The sequence below is a fragment of the Neolamprologus multifasciatus genome, chromosome 18, assembly GCF_963576455.1.
Source record: "Neolamprologus multifasciatus chromosome 18, fNeoMul1.2, whole genome shotgun sequence".
Lineage (NCBI taxonomy): Eukaryota > Metazoa > Chordata > Actinopteri > Cichliformes > Cichlidae > Neolamprologus > Neolamprologus multifasciatus.
The window spans coordinates 5,911,511-5,939,330 of record NC_140456.1 but is presented as its reverse complement, the minus strand read 5'-3'; the positions used below and the strand labels follow the sequence as shown (position 1 = coordinate 5,939,330).

At 41.0% G+C, this 27,820-nt stretch overlaps 4 protein-coding genes and 1 long non-coding RNA gene across 8 annotated transcripts; 4 read left to right on the top strand and 1 right to left on the bottom strand.

The window, feature by feature from the left end:
• Positions 1-90: 90 nt before the first annotated feature.
• Positions 91-22,985, top strand: LOC146497203 (tripartite motif-containing protein 16-like). Of its 2 annotated transcripts, none has more exons than XM_085140747.1 (2): positions 91-489; positions 18,933-22,985. In XM_085140747.1, the coding sequence occupies exon 2, from the start codon at positions 19,125-19,127 to the stop codon at positions 20,787-20,789; it is 1,665 nt and encodes a 554-aa protein (XP_084996873.1). In that variant the 5' UTR covers positions 91-489; positions 18,933-19,124; the 3' UTR covers positions 20,790-22,985. The 2 variants fall into 2 exon arrangements, with proteins under 2 accessions (XP_084996873.1, XP_084996874.1); XM_085140748.1 differs by having other exon boundaries at positions 91-1,384.
• On the top strand, positions 2,392-8,392 carry LOC146497206 (tripartite motif-containing protein 16-like). Its single transcript, XM_085140755.1, has one exon. The coding sequence runs from the start codon at positions 2,560-2,562 to the stop codon at positions 4,219-4,221; it is 1,662 nt and encodes a 553-aa protein (XP_084996881.1). The 5' UTR covers positions 2,392-2,559; the 3' UTR covers positions 4,222-8,392.
• LOC146497205 (tripartite motif-containing protein 16-like) lies at positions 9,537-11,270 on the top strand. Its single transcript, XM_085140690.1, has one exon. The coding sequence runs from the start codon at positions 9,545-9,547 to the stop codon at positions 11,252-11,254; it is 1,710 nt and encodes a 569-aa protein (XP_084996816.1). The 5' UTR covers positions 9,537-9,544; the 3' UTR covers positions 11,255-11,270.
• Positions 15,654-17,296, top strand: LOC146497204 (zinc finger BED domain-containing protein 4-like). Its single transcript, XM_085140913.1, has 3 exons — positions 15,654-16,229; positions 16,317-16,905; positions 16,967-17,296. The coding sequence occupies exons 1-3, from the start codon at positions 16,065-16,067 to the stop codon at positions 17,287-17,289; spliced, it is 1,077 nt and encodes a 358-aa protein (XP_084997039.1). The 5' UTR covers positions 15,654-16,064; the 3' UTR covers positions 17,290-17,296.
• Positions 22,072-27,735, bottom strand: LOC146497202 (uncharacterized). 3 transcript variants are annotated; one of them, XR_014870710.1, is made up of 5 exons: positions 27,224-27,733; positions 26,027-26,219; positions 25,216-25,457; positions 22,771-25,017; positions 22,072-22,181 (listed from the first exon to the last, which is right to left on the bottom strand). It is a non-coding gene; the product is annotated as an uncharacterized LOC146497202 (long non-coding RNA). The 3 variants fall into 3 exon arrangements; XR_014870709.1 differs by having other exon boundaries at positions 22,775-25,017; XR_014870708.1 differs by lacking the exon at positions 22,072-22,181 and having other exon boundaries at positions 22,871-22,983; positions 23,237-25,017; positions 27,224-27,735.
• Between the last annotated feature and the right edge of the window lie 85 nt (positions 27,736-27,820).

Below are 27,820 nucleotides of genomic sequence, written 5' to 3'. Positions count from 1 at the left end.
TTTCAATTTTTTTTAAAATATAACCAAACAATACAACAATGCACCAAAATTATACAAGACTGTGGATGATACAAAGTGCTGCTGTAACTGAGACAGGGTGGGAAACTACCCTTGTAGCCCCTTAGCAGTACCAAAAGACTCCATACAGGTGTTATTCATAAGTTGATTTCGTACTAAAAGAGCTGACAGTAAAAAAAAAAAAAAAAGGCACTCAGTTAATACAAATTCATAAGCATGAAAACAATGTAAATACAGTACGAAATTGTTTTAAATTGGTTATTTTTCATGTTGCATTAATGGTTGTCATTTGATTCAAGAGAACTGCGATCTGTACATCAGTAATCGGCTAGTAAGTATTTTCTGGGATCGATTGGTAATGGCTTCATTCTCTACCAGGGGGCTTTCCCGCTCTCTCTCCTCATTACAAAACAACTGCAGAAGAGAAGCATCTCAAAATCAGCCTCGTCATTCTTTCCCCCGTGTTTTAAGGTAATGGTTATCAAAACATGATATTTTATACTCTGTACGTTGTTGAGATATTTTATAGGTAGTCTTTCGTTATTTTGTGAGCTTCAGAAACATTTTATTATAGATTTTTAGTGGGTAGACCGCGGTTTTGAGCCTCAGTTGCACAATGGCCATTAAGCTAACGGCAGGAGCTACAAACGTTTCTATTGTTATCTATTTTGTACGAAACATGTTCAGATACAAATAGTAAGCACTCATTTGTTATTTTTGGGTTATTAATTAGCTCTTTCTTCCACTGTGTGACATCGAGCAGTACGCAATGTGAATTACTTATGTTCATTTTTCATTGCATTAAACTACTGCATGAGAGAATCACTTGTTTTCAAGGGTGTAACATAACTGCGCAATACAGCTGCAGTGAGCAAAGCTTTGGATGTGCAGTTAGGAAAGTAAAATACTAAAGCAAAGTAGGTGAAGCAAGCATACAGTTAACGACTTTTTTACACCACAGTACACTTGGCATTAGGGCTGCCAAGATTAGTCGACTAGTTATTATTACGTCGTTTATCAAAATCGTAGACCACTAATTTAATAGTCGACGCGTCGTTTGAAGCTTTGTAAGATCCTGAAAGACAGGAATAAGCAGTAGGATTTAAGAGTGTAATAACGGACTGAAACAGAAGATGGCAGCAATGCGTGTTCAAGGATGCCAGCTGCCGTTAAAGGCAAAAGAAGAAGAAGCAGTCTCCGGCATCGTAGCTCTGTCCAAATTCAGGGGCGGCATCCTTCGGAGGCCGCATTTGTAGACCGATTACGTTACAGCGACGCGACGAAGGCTGTCCATTTCGAAGACTCCGACAAATGCGTCGTCCTTTTCCCCGGATTTGGAGGATGGGTCATGCTAGTGCAGTAAGCTGTGCGTCCAATGGATGCATGATCTGATCAGTCAACTAATCGCAAAAATAATCATCATTTGTATCAGCTCTACTTGGCACTGGTCATTTGTATAACAATTCTTACATAATGAGTAAAACATGTGTTTGATTTTTTGTAGACAGTTGTTGCCATGCTTATTTTGAGAAAAAGTCAACACGTGAGATTAGTTGTTTCTAGAAAAACTGCCATGGCTGCTGTACCCTCTACAAAATGCCTTGTTTAGATGAGTTAAGAGTGTAACAAATTCATCAGCTGTTTTGTCCCGTCTTATGGTACAAAATCCATCTTGTTTAATCCACAAGGGCAGGGGTGTCAAAGTCCTGAAACTTTTACATGTGTCCCTGCTGCAACACACCTGAATAAAATGAGTAGGTCATTAGCAAGAGTCTTGACTACATGCTGAGGTGGGAACCCCTAAACCTCAACATTTTTAACTTAACATTCAGCAATTATTTCAACTCAAAACGTTCAGTTATCAGCATTCACACTGCAGTTTCTTCAGAAAATGCATTTTCTAGTTTTAAATGAAAGTGTTTGGAAAAAATGTACTTCAACAATAAAAATGCTTTGATTGTGCCACGTTCATTCATGAGCTGCTATAACATGAATCTAATGGCTGAATTGCCACCTCAGTATGCAGTCAGGGCTCTTGCTAATTTATCTGATTTTATTGAGGTGTGTTGGAGCAGCGACAGATGTAAAACTTTCAGGACCTGAAGGATTGAGGTTTTGACACCTGTGCACAAGGGTGTAACCATCGTTATCATGGAGCGCTTTGTTATTATCTCAAAAGGTACTATACCAGTAAAGTTTTACCTTACTTAATCATCGCCACAAGGCATTTCATATACGCTAAGTTACTAGTTAACAAGGTTAGCAAGGTCACAATTTTAACTGTATATTGTAAATCAAACATAACAAACCCTGGCACTGATGAAATAAGCATTTATGACTTGTTGTTGCCTCCCTTCACAGATGTGTCTGTATCAGGATGGGTCTAAACATGGTGTAAATGCAGTTGCTGGTGAGCCTCATTTCCTGTAGGAGGTGAAAAAGAGCAGAGATCTGTTTCCCTTCAGAGCACAGAGGTTGTTTCTGTTCAGAGGAAGTGAAACTGTCTGACAGTCACTGAGAGACGGTGAAACGGCACAGCACATGAATCAAATGGATCAAACAAAATTCTGCTGTTCAGTCTGTTTGGATCTACTGAAGGATCCGGTGACTATTCCCTGTGGACACAGCTACTGCATGAACTGTATTAAAAGCTTCTGGGATGGAGAGGAAAAGAAGAAAATCTACAGCTGCCCTCAGTGCAGACAGACTTTCACAGCGAGGCCTGTCCTGGTGAAAAACACCATGTTAGCAGATTTAGTGGAGGAGCTGAAGAAGACTGGACTCCAAGCTGCTCCTGCTGATCACTGCTATGCTGGACCTGAAGATGTGGCCTGTGATGTCTGCACTGGGAGAAAAATGAAAGCATTCAAGTCCTGTTTAGTCTGTTTGACATCTTACTGTGAGAAACACCTTCAGACTGATTATGATTCACCTACATTCAAGAAACACAAGCTGGTGGAGCCCTCCAAGAAGCTCCAGGAGAACATCTGCTCTCGTCATGATGAGGTGATGAAGATGTTCTGCCGTACTGATCAGCAGAGTATCTGTTATCTCTGCCCTGTGGATGAACATAAAGGCCACGACACAGTCTCAGCTGCAGCAGAAAGGACTGAGAGGCAGAGAGAGCTGGAGGTGAGTGGACAAAACATCCAGCAGAGAATCCAGGACAGAGAGAAAGATGTGAAGCTGCTTCAACAGGAGGTGGAGGCCATCAATCAGTCTGCTGATCAAACAGTGGAGCACAGTGAGAAGATCTTCACTGAGCTGATCCATCTCATCCAGAAAAGAAGCTCTGATGTGAAGCAGCAGATCAGATCCCAGCAGGAAACTGAAGTGAGTCGAGTCAAAGAGCTTCAGGAGAAGCTGGAGCAGGAGATCACTGAGCTGAAGAGGAAAGATGCTGAGCTGAAGCAGCTCTCACACACAGAGGATCACATCCAGTTTCTACACAACTACCCCTCACTGTCAGCACTCAGTGAGTCTACAGACTCATCCAGCATCAATATCCGTCCTCTGAGCTACTTTGAGGATGTGACAGCAGCTGTGTCAGAGGTCAGAGATAAACTACAGGACATTCTGAGAGAGGAATGGACAAACATTTCACTGACAGTCACTGAAGTGGATGTTTCACTGTCAGATCCACCAGAGCCAAAGACCAGAGCTGGATTCTTAAAATATTCATGTGAAATCACACTGGATCCAAACACAGCAAACAATGAGCTGTTATTATCAGAGGGGAACAGAAAAGCAACAGAAGTGAAACAACAACAGTCTTATTCTGATCATCCAGACAGATTCACTAACAGGTTGCAGGTCCTGAGTAGAGAGAGTCTGACTGGACGTTGTTACTGGGAGGTGGAGTGGAGAGGGGAAGGAGTTCGTGTAGCAGTCGCATACAAGAATATCAGCAGAAAAGGTATTCAATGTGTGTTTGGATATAATGACAAATCTTGGTCATTGTATTGTGACAACAACAGTTATGCATTTTGGCACAACAACATTGAAACTCGTGTCTCAGGTCCTCGTTCCTCCAGAGTAGGAGTGTACCTGGATCACAGAGCAGGTATTTTGTCCTTCTACAGCGTCTCTGAAACCATGACTCTCCTCCACAGAGTTCAGACCACATTCACTCAGCCGCTCTATGCTGGACTGAAGGTTTACTATAATTATGGAGGCACAGCTGAGTTGATTAAAGTGAAATAGACTGAAGTCTTTCATATTGTGGGTTTAAATCTGTATTTTAGTTTCATTTTATTTTCTCTCCATCATTTCTGCACAGAGATCAGCTGTCAGTCAAACATTATGGGTGGTACCTCCACATCTTCTAGTTGTTCTCTTGATGTTTCTGAGTTTTTAAAGGAGATCTTTCCTGTGACTGTTTATGGAGGCTATCACTGCTCATCATCATTTTGATTTACTAAAATATTTCTCCACATGAAAATGTAAACTTCTCTATCCTCTAAATGTTTCTGGAATATTTGTATTGAAAAATGTCCACATTTCTCTTTATGAGTATGGCAGACCATGTGTGTGTGTTTGTGTTTGTTTTTGTCAAAATCATCAAACAAATGAGGAAAAACTGTGATTTTAATGAATGAATTGATATATTGTGTTGATGTTTTATTGTGTGAATAAACTGGAAGGTTTGACTATAAATCAAACTTTGAACAAAGTCTTTTCTTCTGTCTTCATTCCAGGATCTCACTCAAATCTGATGCAGAAAATATGAAACTAATCTGAGAGAATAACTGAAGCAGTTTTCCTCCTGAAGCATCACAAAGTTCAGAGTTCATGTTTAGAGCAGAAGATTCAGCAGTCGCTCTGTGACCTTTCAACTTTCTTCACTAAAACAGCTTCATTACAGAGAAACAAGTCACATTTTCTTCATGTTCTTAAGTCCTTTCAGATGTTTTTAATGGTCCTTGAATGCAGCATCAGTGTCGCAGGTTTAAAAGGTCACTTTCTGTTGTGTTCAAAGATTTCCTTCAGATATGGTCTTTAATCAGTAAAGCCAGTGATACAGCAGTGTCATTAGCTGTGTTATTGGCACCAGGCTGTGTTTATGTATGTATTTAATTCTGTCTGAGGATGTCTTCAGCATGAAATGATCATTTGCTCAGCTGCTGTGTCTCATCTCTTATCAGACATTGGTTGGAACAGAGTTTTGTTGCTGACCATCTGACAAGAGGGTGAAGAAAAGCTTCAGGCTTCATTTGGACACTACGTTGGACAGAAGTCTCCACAAAAATGACTCAGAAACACAAATATTATTAATGAAAGTCCAAATGTCAAAAAGGGGTCATACATGATCCTGAGAAATGTCCTTGAACATTTGAACATGAGTCAGAGGGTTGTCAGGTTTCTACACTGCATCGTGGCATCAAGCCTGAGATGTCTGTGTAAACAAGTATGGAGGACACAAATGCACAGACGCAGTCGAGCTGTTTACTGCTGATGAGGAAGGAAAATAGTCTGTTGGATATTAAAGCAGCATTTATTAGAGTAAGAACAGATACTTGTGTCCTTCATTTGATCCCCGTCAATTTACAGAAGACTTAAGGACCCTTTGACTTCTAACATACAGCTGCATGTTTACAATTTTATTATTGATTTATTTCTAGCAAAGCGAGACTTTACTGATTAAAGACATATAATCAGACATATTACTGTTACTTTCTGAAAAAGACTCACATAAAGCAGATTTATCACAAGCAAACATCAAGACACATCCTTAATGGCTTAAAGTTGCAGTGGGACTCTTTCGCCATCTGGTGGTTGTAACAGTTATGACAACTGTTCCTGCATATATGTCCCTCCTCAGTGTGAAGAAGACTGGACTCCAAGCTGCTCCTGCTGATGTTATTTTGACACACACACACACACACACACATATATGTAGAGAGAGAGAGAGAGAGAGCACCTCTGACAGCCAAGAGTCTTTTTCATCAGTGTTTATCGTAATAAATATGGATTTTTAGACGACACTTTATTCTTCAATGTTTTTCCGTATTGCTTGCAAACAATTTTACAATTTTATTGTTCTGTTACAATCATATGAAACAAAGCCACGATTTGCTAACTTTATCAATCAAACATCAAATTGATCAAATTTGCACGTAGATTAAGCCTACATTTGAATGCTGTTTTTAATATTAATTTTTTAGTTGATCTCAAATCTGAGCTGCAGCTGGAGGAATAAAAACTAAAACCATCTGTCAAACATTAATATAATACTCAGTTATATTCCATCAGTTTATCTTTGTCCTGATGATAGAGTTGTGATATTGCCAAGTTTACTAAATTACACGATCTGCATTTTGTAGTGCATTAGTACTGACCTCGCTTAAAGCATACTGTTAAGTCAAATTGTCAAATGTTGTCATTGTGTTTCTTAAATTTGTAAAGTCTTAGTTCAAACTATACGATTGAAGACATTCCTTTGTCCCCCTCCCCAGCCTCTCGAGGTTCTGGGAGGAGGCTGTAGTGTTTTATCACAAGCACATCCCTGTGAAGGGTCTGTTTAATGTTGCTTCCTGCTTTTATGATCCTTGTGGTGAGCAGGAGGTCACATAAACGCACCCCCATGACACACAAACACACACAAACACACACACACACAGTGCCTCGTCTTAGAACCATTGGGGGGTTTTACGGAGGGAGGTGCTGTGATGTGTATTGTAACAGTTTGTCAATAAAAAGGCTACGAGGAGAGCTGCTCTTTGAAGGATTTGGGCTAGAGACAGGTGATGAGCAGTATGCTCCACCGCCTGGTTCTGACCAAGGCTTCCCTCGTTAGCGAGTTAAAGACCGGTTGAAGATCTTCTGTTTTGTCTTGTGTTCTTCATGAGGAATAAGTCTCTCAACTAGCGGGGCCTGTGGAAACACAGACTCAACACATACAGTGTTTTTAATATTAAATGCAGCGATATCCCTCCTGCTGCCAGTACTAATCTAATCATGTCCATTTTGGTCATTTCCAATGAAAACCTTTGTGTCTTCATCTGCGGCCTCCAGCTCAGCCTCCTGTGTTTTTGTCAGCACCACCATCTCCAAACCACACCTCAGGCAGGTGTCACTACTATCTCTAGGTCTTATTCTTCAGTCATAAATCACCCCAACGCTCATCTCGAACCACTACACCCTGTGTGCTCTCGCTTCTTCACCTCCCTTGTGCACTGTCTGTTTCTTTTGATGATTAAACCCTAATAAGCGCACTTTACAAACCCTCCCGCTACTACTTTTTATGTCTGTTCTCTCCAGAGGATACCTACACCTCTCCAGACTCGCTTCCACATCGTCCCTACAATCACAAAAGATCACAACGTCATCAGCAAACATCACATGGCACAGAGACTCCGTGTGAGGATTGGCCGAGTTCTGCAGGCAGAAATAAATTGTTCGGAGCGTTGACAGTCCAGCCTTTTTATTATTTCCTTTACAGTTGTGATCTAATGTGTCATATATACAGAGCAGCAAACTAAAGAAAAATCAAACTAGAAAAGCTCCACAAAGAAAAGATAACATGGGCAATTTAAAGATAATCCTAACTACATAGAAACCACTCTGCACCAGAGATGGGCAGTTACAAGTAACACGTTACTGTAATCCGATTACTTTTTTCAAGTAACGAGTAAAGTAAGGGATTACTATTGCAAAAACGGTAATTAGATTACCGTTACTTTCCCGTAGGAACGCTGCGTTACTGCGTTACTAAAACCGTGATTATTTTTTTGCGAGAATGTCTCATGACAGTGACGTAAGCGAGTGCGACGTTCGTGACAACAGCTGTGTGCAGATCAACAATGGATCATATATCGAGTGCAGAGAGAGTATGAGCGTGCAGCGTTTAAAGCGTGGAAGTACTGACCTTACTTTGAGTTTGATTCCATAAAAAGTGACAAAAACATTAGTGTCCGTTGCGCGTGGGAAGAAAACTTCTTTTTACAGCGAAAAAAACCCCTAAACTTCCACACAAGCACCGAGTAGCTACGACGTAATGGGAAACTCACAGAGAAACTCGCGGATTCTTCCACTGACCGCTGCACACCTGCACCAGGGTAAACCTCCGCCTTCCACACTCCTGCTTTACAGGTGAAAATAGAGCAACAGGACCGCTAGTCTTTGACTTTATTTATTTTCTGCTGTGTTTTACTTGCATCTATTTGAAAGACTGAGTGTAAACACACAAAAAAAAATATTTTATGTGCTGGAATGTGCAGAAAATAGGTTTAAATATTAAACAAATTTCTTCCAGTCAGAGAATGTTGCATATAATTAAATTTTTACTTGATGCATAAAGTTAAAAGATTAAAACTAATAAAACAAGTTTTAAAAAGAGACTTTTCCATTTGATTACATTTTGTATGATGGATTATGCAGAAAAAGTAGAATTGGGCTGAAAGATCTATCACTTTATCACCTATTCAGGTTGTAAATCGTGTTTTTAAAAAGTAACTAAGTAACTAAGTAATTAATTACCTTTGAAAATAAGTAATCAGTATAGTAACGGGATTACTTTTTTGGGGAAGTAATCAGTAATTAGTTACTGATTACTTTTTTCAAGTAACTTGACCAACACTGCTCGGCACTGAGCAAAGACCCTTTAACAAGGACCCCCGACTCTCCATCACAATCTGGCACACACCGATCCTCGAGAGGAGTTGCAGCCCCTGACGTAATAGCCAGTGGCTTTTTCCACTCCTTGAAATAGCAGTTAAATACAATTATGGATTAAATAAATGAACAATTCTCAATCTGCCATTCGAGTATAATGATAATAAGTTAACTGTGAGAACATTGAGACAAATATATTGAGAAAATTCCCCGATTCTGCAAGCGTTTAAAACCAACAGATACTACACGTGGCACATTCCCTTCCACCAACCTCACCATTAAAAGGACGTCATAAAGACTCATGGTGTTGCTGTTCCTGGGCCTTTGCCAGCTAGAGACCAGGTGTAGTCTGGAGGAGAGGTGAGCAAACAAGCAAACAACAGCATGCGACAACAGAAAACAAGAAGGGCCAGATGCAAAGTCAGATGGTAGATTTCTGTTGTGTTCTTGGTCTTTTTTTATTTGTTTTTTTGTTTTATAAAAAATCTTTTTTTGTTTCCCAAATATTGACGCTACAGCAATTATTTTGTTAACATTCCTGATTATATGAGGCAGAGACTTACAAAAGGTGTGCCCTTTACTAAAGCACAGTGTTGACGTGGGAATAAAACAAAAGTAACTTATCACATTAACATTTACATCATTAAAGCATGTAATTATAGCACACCTCTGTTTGTTGTGAATGAATACATCTTCAGCATCTCGAACAACTGTTGCATCTAAAAAAAACCCAAACAAAACACCCAACCCTGATGATACGTCAGGGTTGGGTGTTTCACCCACTCGGTACATATTTGCTCATTCTTCACGTTCATGGTTCTTTAAATTTGTGAGTGGGTGTAACCAGCTTATATGTCTGGAAGCTCAGACAAACTTTTCTAACATTGCAGACAGAGACACATGTTGGCTGTGCATGAAACTGAGAGCTGAAATGGCAGAGCTAGAATTTCAGAACAACGAAAGAAAATTCTGCTGTTCGATCTGTTTGGATCTACTGAAGGATCCCACAACTATTCCCTGTGGACACAACTACTGCATGAGATGTCTCAAAGCCCACTGGGATGCAGAAGATACAAAGCAAGCTCACAGCTGCCCTCAGTGCCGACAGACTTTCACACCGAGGCCTTTCTTGATGAAAAACACCATGTTAGCAGAGTTGGTGGAGGAGCTGAAGAGGATTAGGCTTCAAGATGCCCCTGATGATGATCACTGCTATGCTGGACCTGAAGATGTGGCCTGTGATGTCTGCACTGGAAGAAAAATGAAAGCCTTCAAGTCCTGTTTATTCTGTCTGGCATCTTACTGTGAGAAACACCTTCAACCTCATTATGATGTGGCTCCATTAAAGAAACACAAGCTGGTGGAGCCCTCCAAGAAGCTCCAGGAGAACATCTGCTCTCGTCATGATGAGGTGATGAAGATGTTCTGCCGTACTGATCAGCAGAGTATCTGTTATCTCTGCTCTGTGGATGAACATAAAGGCCACGACACAGTCTCAGCTGCAGCAGAAAGGACTGAGAGGCAGAGAGAGCTGGAGGTGAGTCGACAAAACATCCAGCAGAGAATCCAGGACAGAGAGAAAGATGTGAAGCTGCTTCAACAGGAGGTGGAGGCCATCAATCAGTCTGCTGATCAAACAGTGGAGCACAGTGAGAAGATCTTCACTGAGCTGATCCATCTCATCCAGAAAAGAAGCTCTGATGTGAAGCAGCAGATCAGATCCCAGCAGGAAACTGAAGTGAGTCGAGTCAAAGAGCTTCAGGAGAAGCTGGAGCAGGAGATCACTGAGCTGAAGAGGAAAGATGCTGAGCTGAAGCAGCTCTCACACACAGAGGATCACATCCAGTTTCTACACAACTACCCCTCACTGTCAGCACTCAGTGAGTCTACAGACTCATCCAGCATCAATATCCGTCCTCTGAGCTACTTTGAGGATGTGACAGCAGCTGTGTCAGAGGTCAGAGATAAACTACAGGACATTCTGAGAGAGGAATGGACAAACATCTCACTGACAGTCACTGAAGTGGATGTTTTACTGTCAGATCCACCAGAGCCAAAGACCAGAGCTGGATTCTTAAAATATTCATGTGAAATCACACTGGATCCAAACACAGCAAACAAACAGCTGTTATTATCAGAGGGGAACAGAAAAGTAACAGCAATGAATCAACAACAGTCTTATTCTGATCATTCAGACAGATTCACTATAATGTGGCAAGTTCTGAGTAGAGAGAGTCTGACTGGACGTTGTTACTGGGAGGTGGAGTGGAGAGGGAGAGGAGCTTATGTAGCAGTCGCTTACAAGAATATCGGCAGAGCAGGGAGTGGGAATGAATATAGATTTGGACGTAATGAAAAATCCTGGGCACTAGACTGCTTCAAGAACAGTTATACATTTTGGTACAACAACATCCAAGCTCGTGTCTCAGGTCCTCGTTCCTCCAGAGTAGGAGTGTACCTGGATCACAGAGCAGGTATTTTGTCCTTCTACAGCGTCTCTGAAACCATGACTCTCCTCCACAGAGTCCAGACCACATTCACTCAGCCGCTCTATGCTGGACTTTGGCTTCACTGCTTTGGAAACACTGCTAAGTTTACTAAACTGAAACAGACATGTTTTTGATACAGCAGCTGGCTCACATCTGTTACGTCTGTCACGTTATTATTATTTTCTATCTGTAAATTATCACAATCACTGTTTTAGCATTGCTGCACTGTACTAGATGACTTTTATCTATAAAGTATTTTTCCACAAAAAAGTGTAAATGTATGTGTTTGTATTTGTATGTATTTAAGTTGAATATATTTATTTGATTTTATTTAGTTATTGTTTTTTTGGTTTTTGTTTTCCAATTCATGGGCTGAGACAGAGACAATAAAAGACCTTCCTGTATATATATTTGTAAAGAAATGAATTATTTATATGAATATATACTCATTTTGAATTTTATGCCAGCAACAGGTTTAAATCTTCTTTTAAACATAATATTTAAGAGTTTGCTCTTTAAAAGTGAGGACAGTATTTGTGTCCGAAGAATATTTTCTCAGGTGGCTTCATCAAGTCAGTTATGTAACATCTCAGCACTTTGTGTTTGCTTGTTTTTGTTTTTCCCAACAGTGTCAGATGTTTTTGATTGGGTGCCAGGTCTACAGTGCAGACAGACCAGCTTTGCAGTGATGATGTTTTCTGTGACGTTATACTGTAGATGAACTGGAAGGATGTGGTGTGGCATTGTTTTTGAACGATTATAGCCTTCCTAAAAAAACATGAACATTTCCTTCAGAAATATTTTACATTAACCGTTAAACTATTTGCACCTGCGGTCTTTAAAGAGGAGGTGAACTTCGTTATTGTTACTTTTGAAAAAGTAACAACAAACACAAAATCTGTTTGTTACGTTTACCAAGTCAAAATAATCTCATCTCTGCCAATTGTTGCTGTTTTGTTTTTAAATTATACTAAAACAAATGAAACTTAAATAAAAGAAATAATCAGTTTTCTTGAGAGCTTGTAATCCCTTACACACACACACACACACACACACACACACACACACACACACACACACACCTGTGTATTCAAACCTTTGCACTCACTCTCACACTTTCTCCGCTTTTCAATATCAAAACATAATTACCCTCCAAACCTAATAACAGGTTGTGTCTCCCGTACTAACAATAAAAGGAATCAAGAATTTATTGTTACTGACGATGAGTCTTTTGCATTGTCATGGAGGAATTTTGGCTGACTCCTTATTGCAGAATCTCTTGAATCAGAATCAAAATCATCTTTATTTGACCAGGTTTGTGCACAAAAAAGGAATTTGACTCTGGTTCACTTTACTATTCTGCATGTAAAAAAAGAACCACAGCAAAGCATCTCAATCTGATTTAAATCCAGACTTTGTTTACGCAATTCCACAAACTTTTTTTTAAATTTTAGAACCACTGGAGGGTTTTCAGACATGAACAGGATGTTTAAGATCATGCCAAAGTATTTCAGTCTCATTTAAGTCCAAACTTTCATTAGGACACTCCAAAATTTTTATTTTGTAGTTGTTTGTTTTGTAGACTTGATGTGTTTCGGATCATTGTCCTGCTGCATCGCCCAGCCTCAGGGCACAAACTGATGGCCGGACATTCTGATTGGCCCTGAAGCAGTGCGGTGACTCGGACATCTTTGCACTTCAGTCTGCACCGGCGGGCCTCATGCTGGAGCACAGACCTTTCCTCCTCTGGTCTGTAACGTTTCGACTGGTCGCTCATGGCCCGTGGTTCCCGTTTCATGGCGTCTTCGCGTTTTTGACTCTGTGCATGGGTCATCGCATCCGGTGGTCCGGGCCTCTGTCAAACTGGTCAGCTCCAGATTTGTTTGGCCAGGCCTTTGCAAGTCAGTTAGGGAATGGGCTGCATGCATTCCATGCGCACAAAGGTCCATAAGCACACTAAAGCAGCGGTCCCCAACCCCCAGGCCATGGACCGGTGCCAGTTGTTTTCTTGACTTGGGTTTCACGTTGTGGTCCCCCTACTGACATTACATCCGACAGGGCCCTCATTATGTTTCGGGGCTGACAGCCTGGGGGTCAAGATTCACCGCACCACTGCATACCACCCGCAGGCTAATGGGATGTGCGAGAGGTTTCACAGGTCGCTTAAGGTTGCGCTCTGCGCTTCTTTGACTATTAGCGGCTGGGTTGGCCACCCCAGGTTTTGCTGGAGCTGCTCTGTGCAGTGGTTCTTGGCATCTCTCCAGCTGAACTGGCCCTCGGTCAGCCTGTCCATGTCCCCGGGGAATTCTTGCCTGAGAGCCCCTCCCCGTGCTCCCATTCCTTGGTGTTGTCCCCTCGCTAGCAAGTGGATTCATTTGGTGTTCCAGGTCCCGTGCACCATTGCCTGCCTGACACCTTTGTTCCGAAGACTTCAAACAGTTCAAAGTTTGTTTTCGTCCGGCATGATGCACATAGGACACCGCTGCGTCCACTCTATGACGGCCCATATGGGGTCCTCAAATCAGGCCAGAAGCACTTTGTTTTGGGTTTCGGCAGGCATAGGGAGACTGTATGTGTGGACAGACTTAAACTGGCCAATGTTCTGGTGGACAACCAAGTGACACTAGCCCAGGTCCCCCGCCGTGTCCAACCACCTGACAGGATTACTGGACTCTGGTTTTTCCTCTAGCGGCGCCTCTTGACCACCGGAGCTCGAGTTTCCTTCAGCCTTTCCTGGCTGCCCACGCCGGCCTCATACTCAGGCTACGACTCCGTCTACCATTTCCCCGCCTCCCAGGTTCAGCCGTTCTGGCCGTTTGCTTATGCCCAGGGTCCTGGACCAGTGGGGGACCCTGCTGGGTGTTTGGGAGGGGGGTGGTATTTGTGGCGGACCACCAGGGGACCCCACTCACTCCCAGCGATAGGGGAACTGGGAAGAGTAATGTTTCTGGGTTCTGGCGGGGCCTTGCCGCCTTGTGAAACCAGTTGAGTTAAGCTGAGAATAAGTGAGTGAAATGCGACAAGCTCCCATGTCGTCCTCTCTCGTCATGTTCTTTCTCTTTCAAGTGTTAGATGATGGGGGTTGGGGGTCAAATTACATTTTCACATTGGATCATTTTTATCCATAGTGCTAAATGTGTTTCATTGGGCAGTGTTGGGGAGTAATGGAATGCATGTACTGGCGTTACGTATTTAAAACGCAAAATATGAGTAACTGTATTCCATTACAGTTCCCATTTAAATACAGTGGGGCAAAAAAGTATTTAGTCAGCCACCGATTGTGCAAGTTCCCCCACTTAAAATGATGACTGAGGTCAGTAATTTGCACCAGAGGTACACTTCAACTGTGAGAGACAGAATGTGAAAAAAAAAATCCATGAATTCACATGGTAGGATTTGTAAAGAATTTATTCGTAAATCAGGGTGGAAAATAAGTATTTGGTCACCTCAAACAAGGAAAATCCCTGGCTCTCACAGACCTGTAACGTCTTCTGTAAGAAGCTTTTCTGTCCCCCACTCGTTACCTGTATGAATGGCACCTGTTTGACCTCATCATCTGTATAAAAGACACCTGTCCACAGCCTCAACCAGTCAGACTCCAAACTCCGCCATGGCCAAGACCAAAGAGCTTTCGAAGGACACCAGGAAAAGAACTGTAGACCTGCACCAGACTGGGAAGAGTGAATCTACAATAGGCAAGCAGCTTGGTGTGAAAAAATCAACTGTGGGAGCAATCATCAGAAAATGGAAGACATACAAGACCACTGATAATCTCCCTCGATCTGGGGCTCCCCGCAAGATCTCATCCCGTGGTGTCAAAATGATCATGAGAACGGTGAGCAAAGATCCCAGAACCACACGGGGGGACCTGGCGAATGACCTGCAGAGAGCTGGGACCAAAGTAACAAAGGTCACCATCAGTAACACACTACAACGGCAGGGAATCAAATCCCGCAGTGCCAGACGTGTTCCGCTGCTGAAGCCAGTGCATGTCCAGGCCCGTCTGAGGTTTGCCAGAGAGCACATGGATGATACAGCAGAGGATTGGGAGAATGTCATGTGGTCAGATGAAACCAAAGTAGAACTTTTTGGTATAAACTCAACTCGTCGTGTTTGGAGGAAGAAGAATACTGAGTTGCATCCCAAGAACACCATACCTACTGTGAAGCATGGGGGTGGAAACATCATGCTATGGGGCTGTTTTTCTGCCAAGGGGACAGGACGACTGATCCGTGTTAAGGACAGAATGAATGGGGCCAAGTATCGTGAGATTTTGAGCCAAAACCTCCTTCCATCAGTGAGAACGTTGAAGATGAAACGAGGCTGGGTCTTCCAACATGACAATGATCCAAAACACACCGCCCGGGCAACAAAGGAGTGGCTCCGTAAGAAGCATTTGAAAGTCCTGGAGTGGCCTAGCCAGTCTCCAGACCTCAACCCCATAGAAAATCTCTGGCGGGAGTTGAAAGTCCGTGTTGGGGCTGTCGCCCCAAAACATCACACGGACTTTCCGTGTTGAAAGTCCGTGTGATGTTTTGGGGCGACAGCCCCAAAACATCACTGCTCTTGAGAAGATCTGCATGGAGGAATGGGCCAAAATACCAGCTACTGTGTGTGCAAACCTGGTAAAGACCTATAGTAAACGTTTGACCTCTGTTATTGCCAACAAAGGTTATTATTATTAGTATTGAGTTGTATTTTTGTTATTGACCAAATACTTATTTTCCACGCTGATTTACGAATAAATTCTTTACAAATCCCACCATGTGAATTCATGGATTTTTTTTTTTTTTTCACATTCTGTCTCTCGCAGTTGAAGTGTACCTCTGGTGCAAATTACTGACCTCTGTCATCATTTTAAGTGGGGGAACTTGCACAATCGGTGGCTGACTAAACACTTTTTTGCCCCACTGTACATGTTATGTGACTGATGGAGCAGCAAACATGGGTGCTTGTGCTAAGGAGCTTCGTTTGCGTCACAGTAATTGTGTGGCACATACATTAAACCTAATGGTCAAAAAAGCTCTTGATCAACACACGACGCTGTCTGACATCCGGACTACCTGTAGGAGGATAGTGGGATATTTCAAGAGCAGTACAACTGCTAAGGTTTGTTCCATTATTTCATTACTGCTTTGAGGTGCTGCTGCAGTAACACAGCTTGAATTAATCAGTTTGTGTTGGCTGTTTTTCTAGGAGAGGCTGACAGAGGTGCAGGAGCAAATGGGCCGGCCTGCACTGAAGTTAATTCAAGAGGTGGATACACGTTGGAACAGCACATTCCAAATGCTTCAACGTGTTCATGAACTCAGGGAACCTATTGGAGCATCGTTAGCTGGCCTGCACACTGATATTTGCCCACTATCCTCTGAACAGTATGACCTTATGGCAGAATGTCTTAAAATACTCTCCCCATTTAATGATGCCACCACTGAGCTGTCAGAGGAAAAGCGAGTGTCTGGATCCAAAGTAATTCCACTTCTAACAATGTTGCACCATGCACTAAATGAAGAGGAAATGGGAGTTGTCCTAACTCCAGAGAGCTCCACCATGGTTGAGTGTCTAAGGAGACAATTAAAGGAGAAGCTCTACACATTGCAGTCAATGAGCATCATGTCACTGGCAACATTGCTGGATCCAAGGTTCAAAAAAATAGGCTTCTTTAGCCCAAATAAAGCAATGGATGCTGAGAAGAGACTTATTTTTGAATGTGCTGCTATTTTGCGGCACGTGGCCTTCTCATCAGCAGCCTCATCATCAAAAGCTTCTCAGCCTGTGACTCAAGGTATATGAGCACATTTCGATTATTATATTGTATTTAGTTACTTACATTCTGTTTGTTTTAGGTAGCAAACTGTGGCATCGTTTGGACACCACTGTTCTGGAGACAAAGACCCCAAATGCTACTGCTGATGCAACAGCTGAAGTACAGAAATACCTCCATGAACCAAATATGGGCAGACTGGAGAATCCGCTGGAGTACTGGGCTGGACACAAATTTCTTTATACAAACTTGTATAAACTTGCTGTGGTTTTTCTTGCAACCCCTGCTTCATCTGTGCCCTGTGAGAGGATATTTTCAAAAGCAGGAGAAATCCTCTCAAAAAAGAGGAACCGTCTTAAGCCCAGCACTGTGGAAAAGCTGCTATTTTTGAATAAAAACAAATGAAAACTTTTCCCTAGTGTCATGAGCACTGTTATAAAGTCACAACCACATTCACATCACAACTCCCTCCCTTTTTGTTTCCATGTACATTCCTGTGTTAAGCTGCCAATTTATTATACACAAACATTAATTAAATTAAATTAATATAAAATTAGTATAATATTAAATATAACTAATATTTAGAGTTTAGTTATTGGTGTCATGAACAAAAGTAATTTCTTTATTCATTCAACTTGAAGCGCCACACACTAGTTTGTGTCACATGATTACGCAGTTACACAATCATCCCAAAAACTCTGTACTGATAGTTTCCACTTTCTCTTTTGTATCAGACATACTGAGACAATATTCGGGATAAATAACCATAAAAACAATTTATTTATTCAGTTTAGAGGTTTACACATCACATCATTATAATCATTGAGCCCGTTTCACTTGAATCGTCCACTTGATGGCGCAGTAGAGCAAATGAATCATCACAATGCTTCGAACCATGAGTCGACCAGTTGGATGGAAAGCTTCATTTCATCACGAGGCTTCATCTCACCATCACTACATTTTATGAGTGAGCTTGACTTTAAGTGACTTACAGGTTTCTTTGAAAAATACTTTCTTATATCCAGGTTCTTCCTCTTTGCTGCCGTCCTCCTCTCCTCCTCGCAGCGCAGGCTTGCCGCTGCTGAAACTAAACAGAGCTCCAATCACATTGGCCATATTTGTCACGTGACGTAGGACTCCAGTAGAGACCGTAATTTAACTCTTTCTGCACCGCTGGGTGAATGAGACGCTGACAAATCGTTTTTTTCTTTCTATCGGGTTTGTTTTTCTTTCTAATTATTGGTGGGGACAATTCAATAATCGCTGGATATTGGTGGGTCCCTTCCGTCCATGCCAAATCTACGCCCTTGGACTGAACAGTCGTTTAGCTTCTAGTTTAATCGGCTTTGCTGTGTAATCTTTGCTGCCAACAGTGTAGTGAAACATTTAAGCTGTACATGAAAGTTAATGTGTAATTATGATGATCTTTACCACAAAGATTTTAAATGAAAGAATAAACAAAGGGCATGAAAACTGATTCTTATGTCTACTGTGTATCTTCAGTGTGAATGTTGAGTTATATTTGAGTGTCTGCATTTAAAGCACATATTAATGTATTGTTTCGAAATCCATGGTGGTACACAGGAAAAATTACTAAAGAATGTAGAATTAGAACACTATCTGTATTTGTTTTTTAAATAGTTTTACATATATTTTACTATTTAAAAAAAAAATCAAGAAATCAAGCTTGCTGCCTGTCTTGTACAGTAATTTCATTTGAACATAGGTTTGATTTAGTGGAGTCAGTTGTTCCCATGCATCATTCTGTAAGTGTGAGAATAAACTAAGATTAGAAAATGTCAAAATATAAAGTTTGATTTATTTTTATTCATCACAGCATCCTAAACTTTGCTGAACTTTTTGAAATATAAAATGAACTCGCTGAGTGTTGACTGTCACATTTCAAAGCACCAAGTAAAGATAAACTATTAAACTTTAACTGGGTCAGACTTGTTACTGCATGCTGTAACCAAACATACCACACCCTGCTTCAACTGAATGGCTCTTGTCACGCTATGAGAATATTTCTTTAGTGCCTCCCTTCACAGATGTGTCTGTATCAGGATGGGTCTAAACAACATGGTGTAAATGCAGTTGCTGGTGAGCCTCATTTCCTGTAGGAGGTGAAAAAGAGCAGAGATCTGTTTCCCTTCAGAGCACAGAGGTTGTTTCTGTTCAGAGGAAGTGAAACTGTCTGACAGTCACTGAGAGACGGTGAAACGGCACAGCACACGAATCAAATGGATCAAACAAAATTCTGCTGTTCAGTCTGTTTGGATCTACTGAAGGATCCGGTGGCTATTCCCTGTGGACACAGCTACTGCATGAACTGTATTAAAAGCTTCTGGGATGAAGAGGAAAAGAAGAAAATCTACAGCTGCCCTCAGTGCCGGAGGACTTTCACAGCGAGGCCTGTCCTGGAGAAAAACACCATGTTAGCAGATTTAGTGGAGGAGCTGAAGAAGACTGGACTCCAAGCTGCTCCTGCTGATCACTGCTATGCTGGACCTGAAGATGTGGCCTGTGATCTCTGCTCTGGCATCAAGCTAAAAGCTGCGAAATCCTGTCTGGTGTGTTTGGTCTCTTACTGTGAGAAACACCTTCAGCCTCATTATGATGTGATTCAATTAAAGAAACACAAGCTGGTGGAGCCCTCCAAGAAGCTCCAGGAGAACATCTGCTCTCGTCATGATGAGGTGATGAAGATGTTCTGTCGTACTGATCAGCAGAGTATCTGTTATCTCTGCCCTGTGGATGAACATAAAGGCCACGACACAGTCTCAGCTGCAGCAGAAAGGACTGAGAGGCAGAGAGAGCTGGAGGTGAGTCGACAAAACATCCAGCAGAGAATCCAGGACAGAGAGAAAGATGTGAAGCTGCTTCAACAGGAGGTGGAGGCCATCAATCAGTCTGCTGATCAAACAGTGGAGCACAGTGAGAAGATCTTCACTGAGCTGATCCATCTCATCCAGAAAAGAAGCTCTGATGTGAAGCAGCAGATCAGATCCCAGCAGGAAACTGAAGTGAGTCGAGTCAAAGAGCTTCAGGAGAAGCTGGAGCAGGAGATCACTGAGCTGAAGAGGAAAGATGCTGAGCTGAAGCAGCTCTCACACACAGAGGATCACATCCAGTTTCTACACAACTACCCCTCACTGTCAGCACTCAGTGAGTCTACAGACTCATCCAGCATCAATATCCGTCCTCTGAGCTACTTTGAGGATGTGACAGCAGCTGTGTCAGAGGTCAGAGATAAACTACAGGACATTCTGAGAGAGGAATGGACAAACATCTCACTGACAGTCACTGAAGTGGATGTTTTACTGTCACAACCAGAGCCAAAGACCAGAGCTGGATTCTTAAAATATTCATGTGAAATCACACTGGATCCAAACACAGCAAACAAACATCTGTTATTATCAGAGGGGAACAGAAAAGTAACAGCAATGAATCAACAACAGTCTTATTCTGATCATCCAGACAGATTCACTGGATGGTGTCAGGTCCTGAGTAGAGAGAGTCTGACTGGACGTTGTTACTGGGAGTTGGAGTGGAGAGGGGAAGGAGTTTATGTAGCAGTCGCATACAAGGATATCAGCAGAAAAGGAGAGTATTATGAATGTGTGTTTGGACTTAATGACAAATCTTGGGCATTAAATTGTAACAACAACAGTTTTACATTTTGGTACAACAACATCCAAACTCCTGTCTCAGGTCCTCGTTCCTCCAGAGTAGGAGTGTACCTGGATCACAGAGCAGGTATTTTGTCCTTCTACAGCGTCTCTGAAACCATGACTCTCCTCCACAGAGTCCAGACCACATTCACTCAGCCGCTCTATGCTGGACTCAGGCTTTACGATTATTTATTTGTTGATGAAGCCACTGCTGAGTTGATTAAAGTGAAATAGACTGAAGTCTTTCATATTGTGGGTTTAAATCTGTATTTTAGTTTCATTTTATTTTCTCTCCATCATTTCTGCACAGAGATCAGCTGTCAGTCAAACATTATGGGTGGTACCTCCACATCTTCTAGTTGTTCTCTTGATGTTTCTGAGTTTTTAAAGGAGATCTTTCCTGTGACTGTTTATGGAGGCTATCACTGCTCATCATCATTTTGATTTACTAAAATATTTCTCCACATGAAAATGTAAACTTCTCTATCCTCTAAATGTTTCTGGAATATTTGTATTGAAAAATGTCCACATTTCTCTTCATGAGTATGGCAGACCATGTGTGTGTGTTTGTGTTTGTTTTTGTCAAAATCATCAAACAAATGAGGAAAAACTGATTTTAATGAATGAATTCATATATTGTGTTGATGTTTTATTGTGAATAAACTGGAAGGTTTGACTATAAATCAAACTTTGAACAAAGTCTTTTCTTCTGTCTTCATTCCAGGATCTCACTCAAATCTGATGCAGAAAATATGAAACTAATCTGAGAGAATAACTGAAGCAGTTTTCCTCCTGAAGCATCACAAAGTTCAGAGTTCATGTTTAGAGCAGAAGATTCAGCAGTCGCTCTGTGACCTTTCAACTTTCTTCACTAAAACAGCTTCATTACAGAGAAACAAGTCACATTTTCTTCATGTTCTTAAGTCCTTTCAGATGTTTGTAATGGTCCTTGAATGCAGCATCAGTGTCACAGGTTGTGACTCCTGTGAACAAACTGACACAGTGTGATATTACACATATTTAAATCTGTCTTTACTGATGATGTTGAAGCTGCTGAAGGCTCAGTGAAGTTTTGTCTTCCTGCAGGTTAACAAGTGAAATCTGAAAGTGATGCACAACACAAGAGGGCGCCTTCATCCTGCTAACAGGGATGTAGAGGAGGTTAAAGCACCTCAGCTCAGTTTGTCCACATGTTTTACATTCTGCCATGTTTTTAGGCTGAATAAAGCCTTTATCATAAAGTGCATTGTGTCATAGATCATTTTGTGTTATAAAAATGATGAGAATTAAGAATTATTATAATATTAATATAGCACCAGGTTCAGTTACCTTTACATATAAATTGATGGCAGAATTTTCCTTTAAGGAGCAACTTTTTACTTTTTTACTTTAAGTACATTTCAATAAGGAGAGATCGTCAGAAAGAATGAAGATGATTTATTGATGAACAGAATGTACAAAGGTGTTTGGTGGTCTGTCTCTCTGCAGAACGGAGCTCCAGCTGTGAAACAGATCAGAGCAGGACCCCCCAGAGCCTAGATGCTGGTGATGGAGATGAAGGTGACTTGAATGAAGCTCGAGTGATGAGAGGTGGAACTGGGCAGGAGGTGCTTTGCACAAAGGCGTCTATGAAGGAGAATGACAGATGCACAGTGAGGTTTAAAGTACGCAGCATGAATGGTGATTGGCCTGGAGAAGGCCGGGAGAATGTGATTGGACCAGACCAGTGATGACACAAACAGCTTGACAGTGGAAGTGATAAAGCTTAGATTCAGCCGGCAGCACCTGGACAGATGTGAGACCATAGATCTTTCTTATTGAACTCACACAGAAGCTTTATTTCAGAGCCTGAACTTTTTTACTCTTAGTTGAGTAACACGAGTATCTGTACTTCTACTTAAATACAGAACGTCTGCACTTTTGCCACCTCTGCTTTTTGGTAGCTCCAGGAATGAGAACAGAAAAACAAACATTGACAAAAAGTGTAGTGGATTTATGAACTTTACATTTAACAGATCTCACAAAGAAGCTCAACACAACAGTCAGCTGTTACTGTCGGGTATGGAGGATTGAAGACAGCAGGTGACGTTGTAGCAGAAGAGAAGATTCACACTGATGGGCTTCATCCATCAGTGTGAATCTTCTGTTGCCTCGACTGTTGTTAACAGAAAATGCAAATCAAAGTTACTATTCTGTTAAATATGGGAAATGTTACCAACTCTGTAGAGAATAATGGTGAGATGCAGTTGCACATCGTCATCATGAGAACTGATTCCTGAACCGCTCGTCCTGCATCATCTTCAATTATCAAGCTCTGTCAGCATGATCTCCATGATTCCTGGGATGTATTCCTCATAGACCACCCTCAGGTGTTTCTGCAGTGTGTTTAGCTTCTGACTCAATATACACCACAGACCTGAATCAGACCCTTTAGGTTACACACAACAGAGCAGGTCAGTCAGGAATCTTTCTGATTACTTTTTAAATGGCAGCACTGCCACAGAGAAGCTTTTAAAAACCTGAAGAATGCTGCTGAAACTAGAGGGTTTATATATCAATAAGATTAAGATTAATAAAGATTATGGCTCCTTACAGCCATCACATCAAAAGACTTATTTTTGGAGACAATGCCAACCATACCTTAAATTATCTTTAATGATTCTTAATGATAACACACTTACCTAAAACAAAGGTAATGTAAAGCATATCATCAAAGAGTAACTGCCACAGGAAAACATGACTGTCAGTGAAGACATCCATCTGTCTGCTGCTTCTACCATGGCACCATATTCAGCAGAGAAGACCACTTTGGTTTAGTCTCTCTAATTATGCGAGCTGGGACCACATCCTCACTTTAGGTTTGACAGCATTTCTAGTAGATAATGGCAGATGGCTTCAGCATGAACTGAGGCGGCGGTTTGAGGAAGGCCTCACATTATTAAACAACCCACAAACATAAAGCCCTGCTGCTGTCAAACTTTGTCATATAAACAAGTGCAGAGAACTGTGCTGAAATCTGGAGTGACAAAGCAAGGCAGGTACAATTACAAATACAGATATCAGTGTCACAGTAAAAAGCTTCATTTGAACATGAATTTAGTTGTGATGACGAGCTGAGACAAAAAGGTAATCACTTATTCCACTTCCTCACCCAAAGTGGAACCTGCTCCCATCTGGTTCCCCCTCTCCACCTGCTCTAAAACAGAATAAATGTAAAGCACCTGAATCAGCACATGAAACCTAGAGTTGACTTAATGATGCTCACAGAAAAATATGTTTACCTCACAGATGTCTGTGCAGGTTCTCAGTCATCCAGCTCATGGTAGTCTAAGGAGCTGCTTAGGTTTACCTCACATGTGAGATCATGTGCCTTGGAGAGCATTATGGACAGGAAAGTTTCAGGTCCATGAGGTGAGCATATTCTGGATGTGCAGAGATCACCTTATGCAAGTAGAGCACAAACCTGCATGTGACTGCTGCCTGATGTTACCTCATCCATAAGTATTAAAGGATGGACATAAACTTCCTGCCAGAAATGACTGAAGGTCCTGTGGGAAGTTTTCATCAATAAGTACAGTATATGTATAGCAGTGGTGGGACTCACCATACACCCCACGATACGATATTATTGTGATTTTTTAAAAGATATTTTTGCAATATTCTGAGTATTGCAATAAGATATTTTGTGATTTATCACATATTTTTTCTACTGCAGATTTTGTCCATAAAGGTAAACTTTATCAATATTCATTTTATCTAATAATAAAGTCTCACACTCAGTCTTTCTCTCATGTCAGTCAGTTTTATTGCTGACAAAGTAAACGGTTTGTATAACAGTCTAGTAACCAACTTAACTGAACGTAACTATCTGGTACAATTATAGCTTAAAACAAAATATAATTTTACATTAAATAAAAAAGTTTTAAATTTAAATAAAATAAAACATTTCTTAAATTAAAATAAGTAAACTATCCTGTTTGTTGCTGCCCTAAAAAGTTAAACACATTTGGACAGTGAAGCAATGTCAGCATTCTTGCTCAGAAAAAGGATCAACATGCTCTGAAGTCAGAGTGCTCCGTTTTGCTGTGACGATGTCTCCAGCGGTTGAGAAGACTCTTTCAGCTGAGACACTAGTACCTGGGATACAAAGGTATCTTTTTGCCAGCGTGGCCAGGAAAGGATAGACTTCCTCATGGGATTTCCACCAGCTTAGTGGGTCTTCTGTGAGTGCCAGTGACGTGACCTCCTGGTATCTTTTCACCTCCTCCTCAGCTGTGGCAGATAATGATTTGGGTGGGGCTCCAACATCACCATAAGTCTGACCAAGCAAGTCTGTTAACCCACAAGACTTCCTCATCTTGGCTGGTATGAGAGGGGGTCTGGGATTTTGTTCAGTCTCGTCTGGTTTCTCATGATGTTCATGGGCTTCTGGCTCACAGATGGGCTGCTGCCTCTTTTCTTCCTGTAGAAAACCCACACACATACAGAGAGAGGGAGAAAATAAATATTTTATATCTTTTAGTATGCAGTAATATGTTAGCAAATTATAATTAATGTATTTAATTGTTAAATAGAATATTACCAATATGACAAAAATATCACCGATCTACTAATATTGTAAGTAAGTTATTTAAATTATAACACCAGAATGTTTGCTTACCTGAAGGGTTATAGCCTCAGCAACCACTCTGGCATAGGTTTCCTATCTTTCCTCCAGTGACAGGAACGGCAGGGTTTTAAAGCGTGGGTCGAGCGCTGATGCTGTGTAGAGGGTGTTCCTCTCGACTGTGCTGACATATCTCTTCTTAAGATCTTGACTGATACTTTGCTTGACGTTTCTGACCAGCGCTGTGTCACCAATGTTGTCTTGGGTGTCGTGCAACAGCTGTGCTAGCAGCAGTGCTACGAGAGACAGAGTAGGATTCTTTATTTTAACATTTATCACTAATAATAACAATTTTAGGTTTTCTTGACATTATAAAGAATCCCCCTTAGTTGCTATTCATACTACACCAAAGTCATCAGGTGACAGTTAAACAATTAAAGTTCCTGTTTTTTTTCACTAAATTTGTAATTTATTTCTTTCTTTTTTTTTTATAGTGGAATCATTGAAAAATAGGAGATTATTTTTAAGTTAATGAAAGACTTTATATTTTATAATTACAGGACAGTCTGGGGAATCAACTAAAAGAACTTTTCTGTAATTTTACACATTAATCGTGCAGCTTCACATGTCCGGCCCACTTATGATCAAAGTTACCTGTAAGTGGCCCACAGTGTAAAATGAGTTTGTCTTATAGATTCTGTGACATGATTAGTAATACTCAGTAACATCCATCAACCTCGGGTTTCACTGGGCAAAAGGCAGCGTTCACCCTGCACAGGGTTAACACACAGTGACAGAATAGAATAGAAACAATAGAATAGAAAATATTTGACACAGAGCACTATGGTTACTGGTTTTGTCTCACCTTCCTTGACTGAAAATAGGAGGCCTGGTGCTCTGGCTCTGCAGGGATGACATGAAACATTGAACAGACTGCACCCCGGCAGCTTTGGAAACTCCTGTTTTGGATGGTTTGACACATGAAGAAGAAGCTTCTGCATGCATGGACACTGGAGGCACCAGCCTGAGGTTTGATAACACAAGACCATCATTCTGCCCTAGAAACAGGAAGATAATCTGAAGTTACCTTCAGGTGCTTTTAAGAGACTCTTCAAGTGGAATCTGAAAACTGAACTTTACAGAATACCTTTCAATGAAAAAGGTTAATGTCTGACTGTCATGCTCCTGGGAATTTGACCCAGGTTTTTGAGTTTGTTGGACATTTTATTCATTCTTCAGAATTATGAAATAGTTATGTTCAGGTTTTGAGAGCCTCTGAGTTTTGTTGCTTATGTTTCTAGGTTTTGGTTCTTGTTTCTGTTCATGTTTGTCCCCTTTTCATGTCTAGTCTGTATTTGTCTCATCTTTGTGTTGTCTTTAGTCTCTCCTGTTGTCGTCTCTCTGTCTCTCTATCATCTGTGTTTTGTCCTTTTGTCTCCAGGTCTGTTTATTCCCCAGTATCAAGCTTACATGTCTGAGTCTCAGTTTGCATCACTTGCTGCTTTATTTTGTTAGTTTTTTGTCTCCTATAGCTGAGCCACATTTAGTAATGCCAACATATTAAACAAACAATATTTGTCTCTTATATATGATACATCTATATATACACTGTCAAAGATACTTGTCTTTGAGTGAAGATTTAAGGTGATAGAAAATATAAATAAATGCAACTTGAATCTTTACTGAAGCTCAGTATTTGACACAGAGTTCAAACTCACTGCTGTAATAACTAATAATGATTAATATGATAACTATAATTATGCTGTCCTCGCCCTGAGTCTCTTAGTTTCACCAGATAGACAGCGAGATAACGATGCTCCAATAATCAGACTTATTTCCTTTTTGCGCTGATTTATTGAAGAATGGCCTCTGACCATTGCCTTCTCTTTGACCATCGTAAAACTGAAAGTACAAAATACTGTATTAGCTAACTAACATTGTAAACTAGCTTGTTACACTCTTACTGCAAGCTAACAAGATAAAACTTTCAAATGTATAAATTATCAAACCATTTTTACACAAAACAAAAGATAATAATTATTTTATCGACACTCATACTTACAGACATATCTTGTCCATGGCAACAACATTTTAAGGTCCGTATAAGATTAGAACAATAACATTACGGTATCACTTTCCGCCATCTTTTATTTCTTCTTCACGTTCTCATTTTTTCCCTTCCCAAAGTAACCGAACCCATATTACAAAGCAGCCACTAGAGGGAGCTCTAGGGCAGTTTACAACTATAATATCCCATTTAAGTTATAAAAGGCAGAACACTAATATTGGCCATATTATATTTACATTACCAAAGTGAAATGACTTTAGTCTCATGAACAACATTAGCTAATTGTTATTTACTAACTAATCTTAAATGACCGTTCAGTACAGAAATGAAGCCCAACAATCATGTTTTACAGTCCTGTGGTCTCAGCCTCAGATACTTATTAAATCACACAGAGCTTATGTAGAAACAAATGAACAAAATATGTTCTCCTTCATTTCTGTCAAACAAAGCTGTATGAAACGTTTCCAGCGGTTTGTATCATGGTTGCTAGGCAACCTGGGCAGCGCAACGGATTTCATCGTCCCATTTCACAAGCCTACAAGCCTCGCACTTCCGGCCTTAGCGGTCTTTGAGTACGCGGACCTTGAGGAC

What these genes read in the sequence shown, in the direction of transcription:
- LOC146497206 (XM_085140755.1), top strand. Translation starts at nt 2,560, where the DNA reads ATGAATCAAATGGATCAAACAAAATTCTGCTGTTCAGTCTGTTTGGAT.
- LOC146497205 (XM_085140690.1), top strand. Translation starts at nt 9,545, where the DNA reads ATGAAACTGAGAGCTGAAATGGCAGAGCTAGAATTTCAGAACAACGAA.
- LOC146497204 (XM_085140913.1), top strand. Translation starts at nt 16,065, where the DNA reads ATGGGTGCTTGTGCTAAGGAGCTTCGTTTGCGTCACAGTAATTGTGTG. An exon ending in AGAGCAGTACAACTGCTAAG is followed by an intron (nt 16,230 to 16,316) that starts GTTTGTTCCATT and finishes CTGTTTTTCTAG; the next exon opens with GAGAGGCTGACAGAGGTGCA. An exon ending in TTCTCAGCCTGTGACTCAAG is followed by an intron (nt 16,906 to 16,966) that starts GTATATGAGCAC and finishes TGTTTGTTTTAG; the next exon opens with GTAGCAAACTGTGGCATCGT.
- LOC146497203 (XM_085140747.1), top strand. Translation starts at nt 19,125, where the DNA reads ATGGATCAAACAAAATTCTGCTGTTCAGTCTGTTTGGATCTACTGAAG.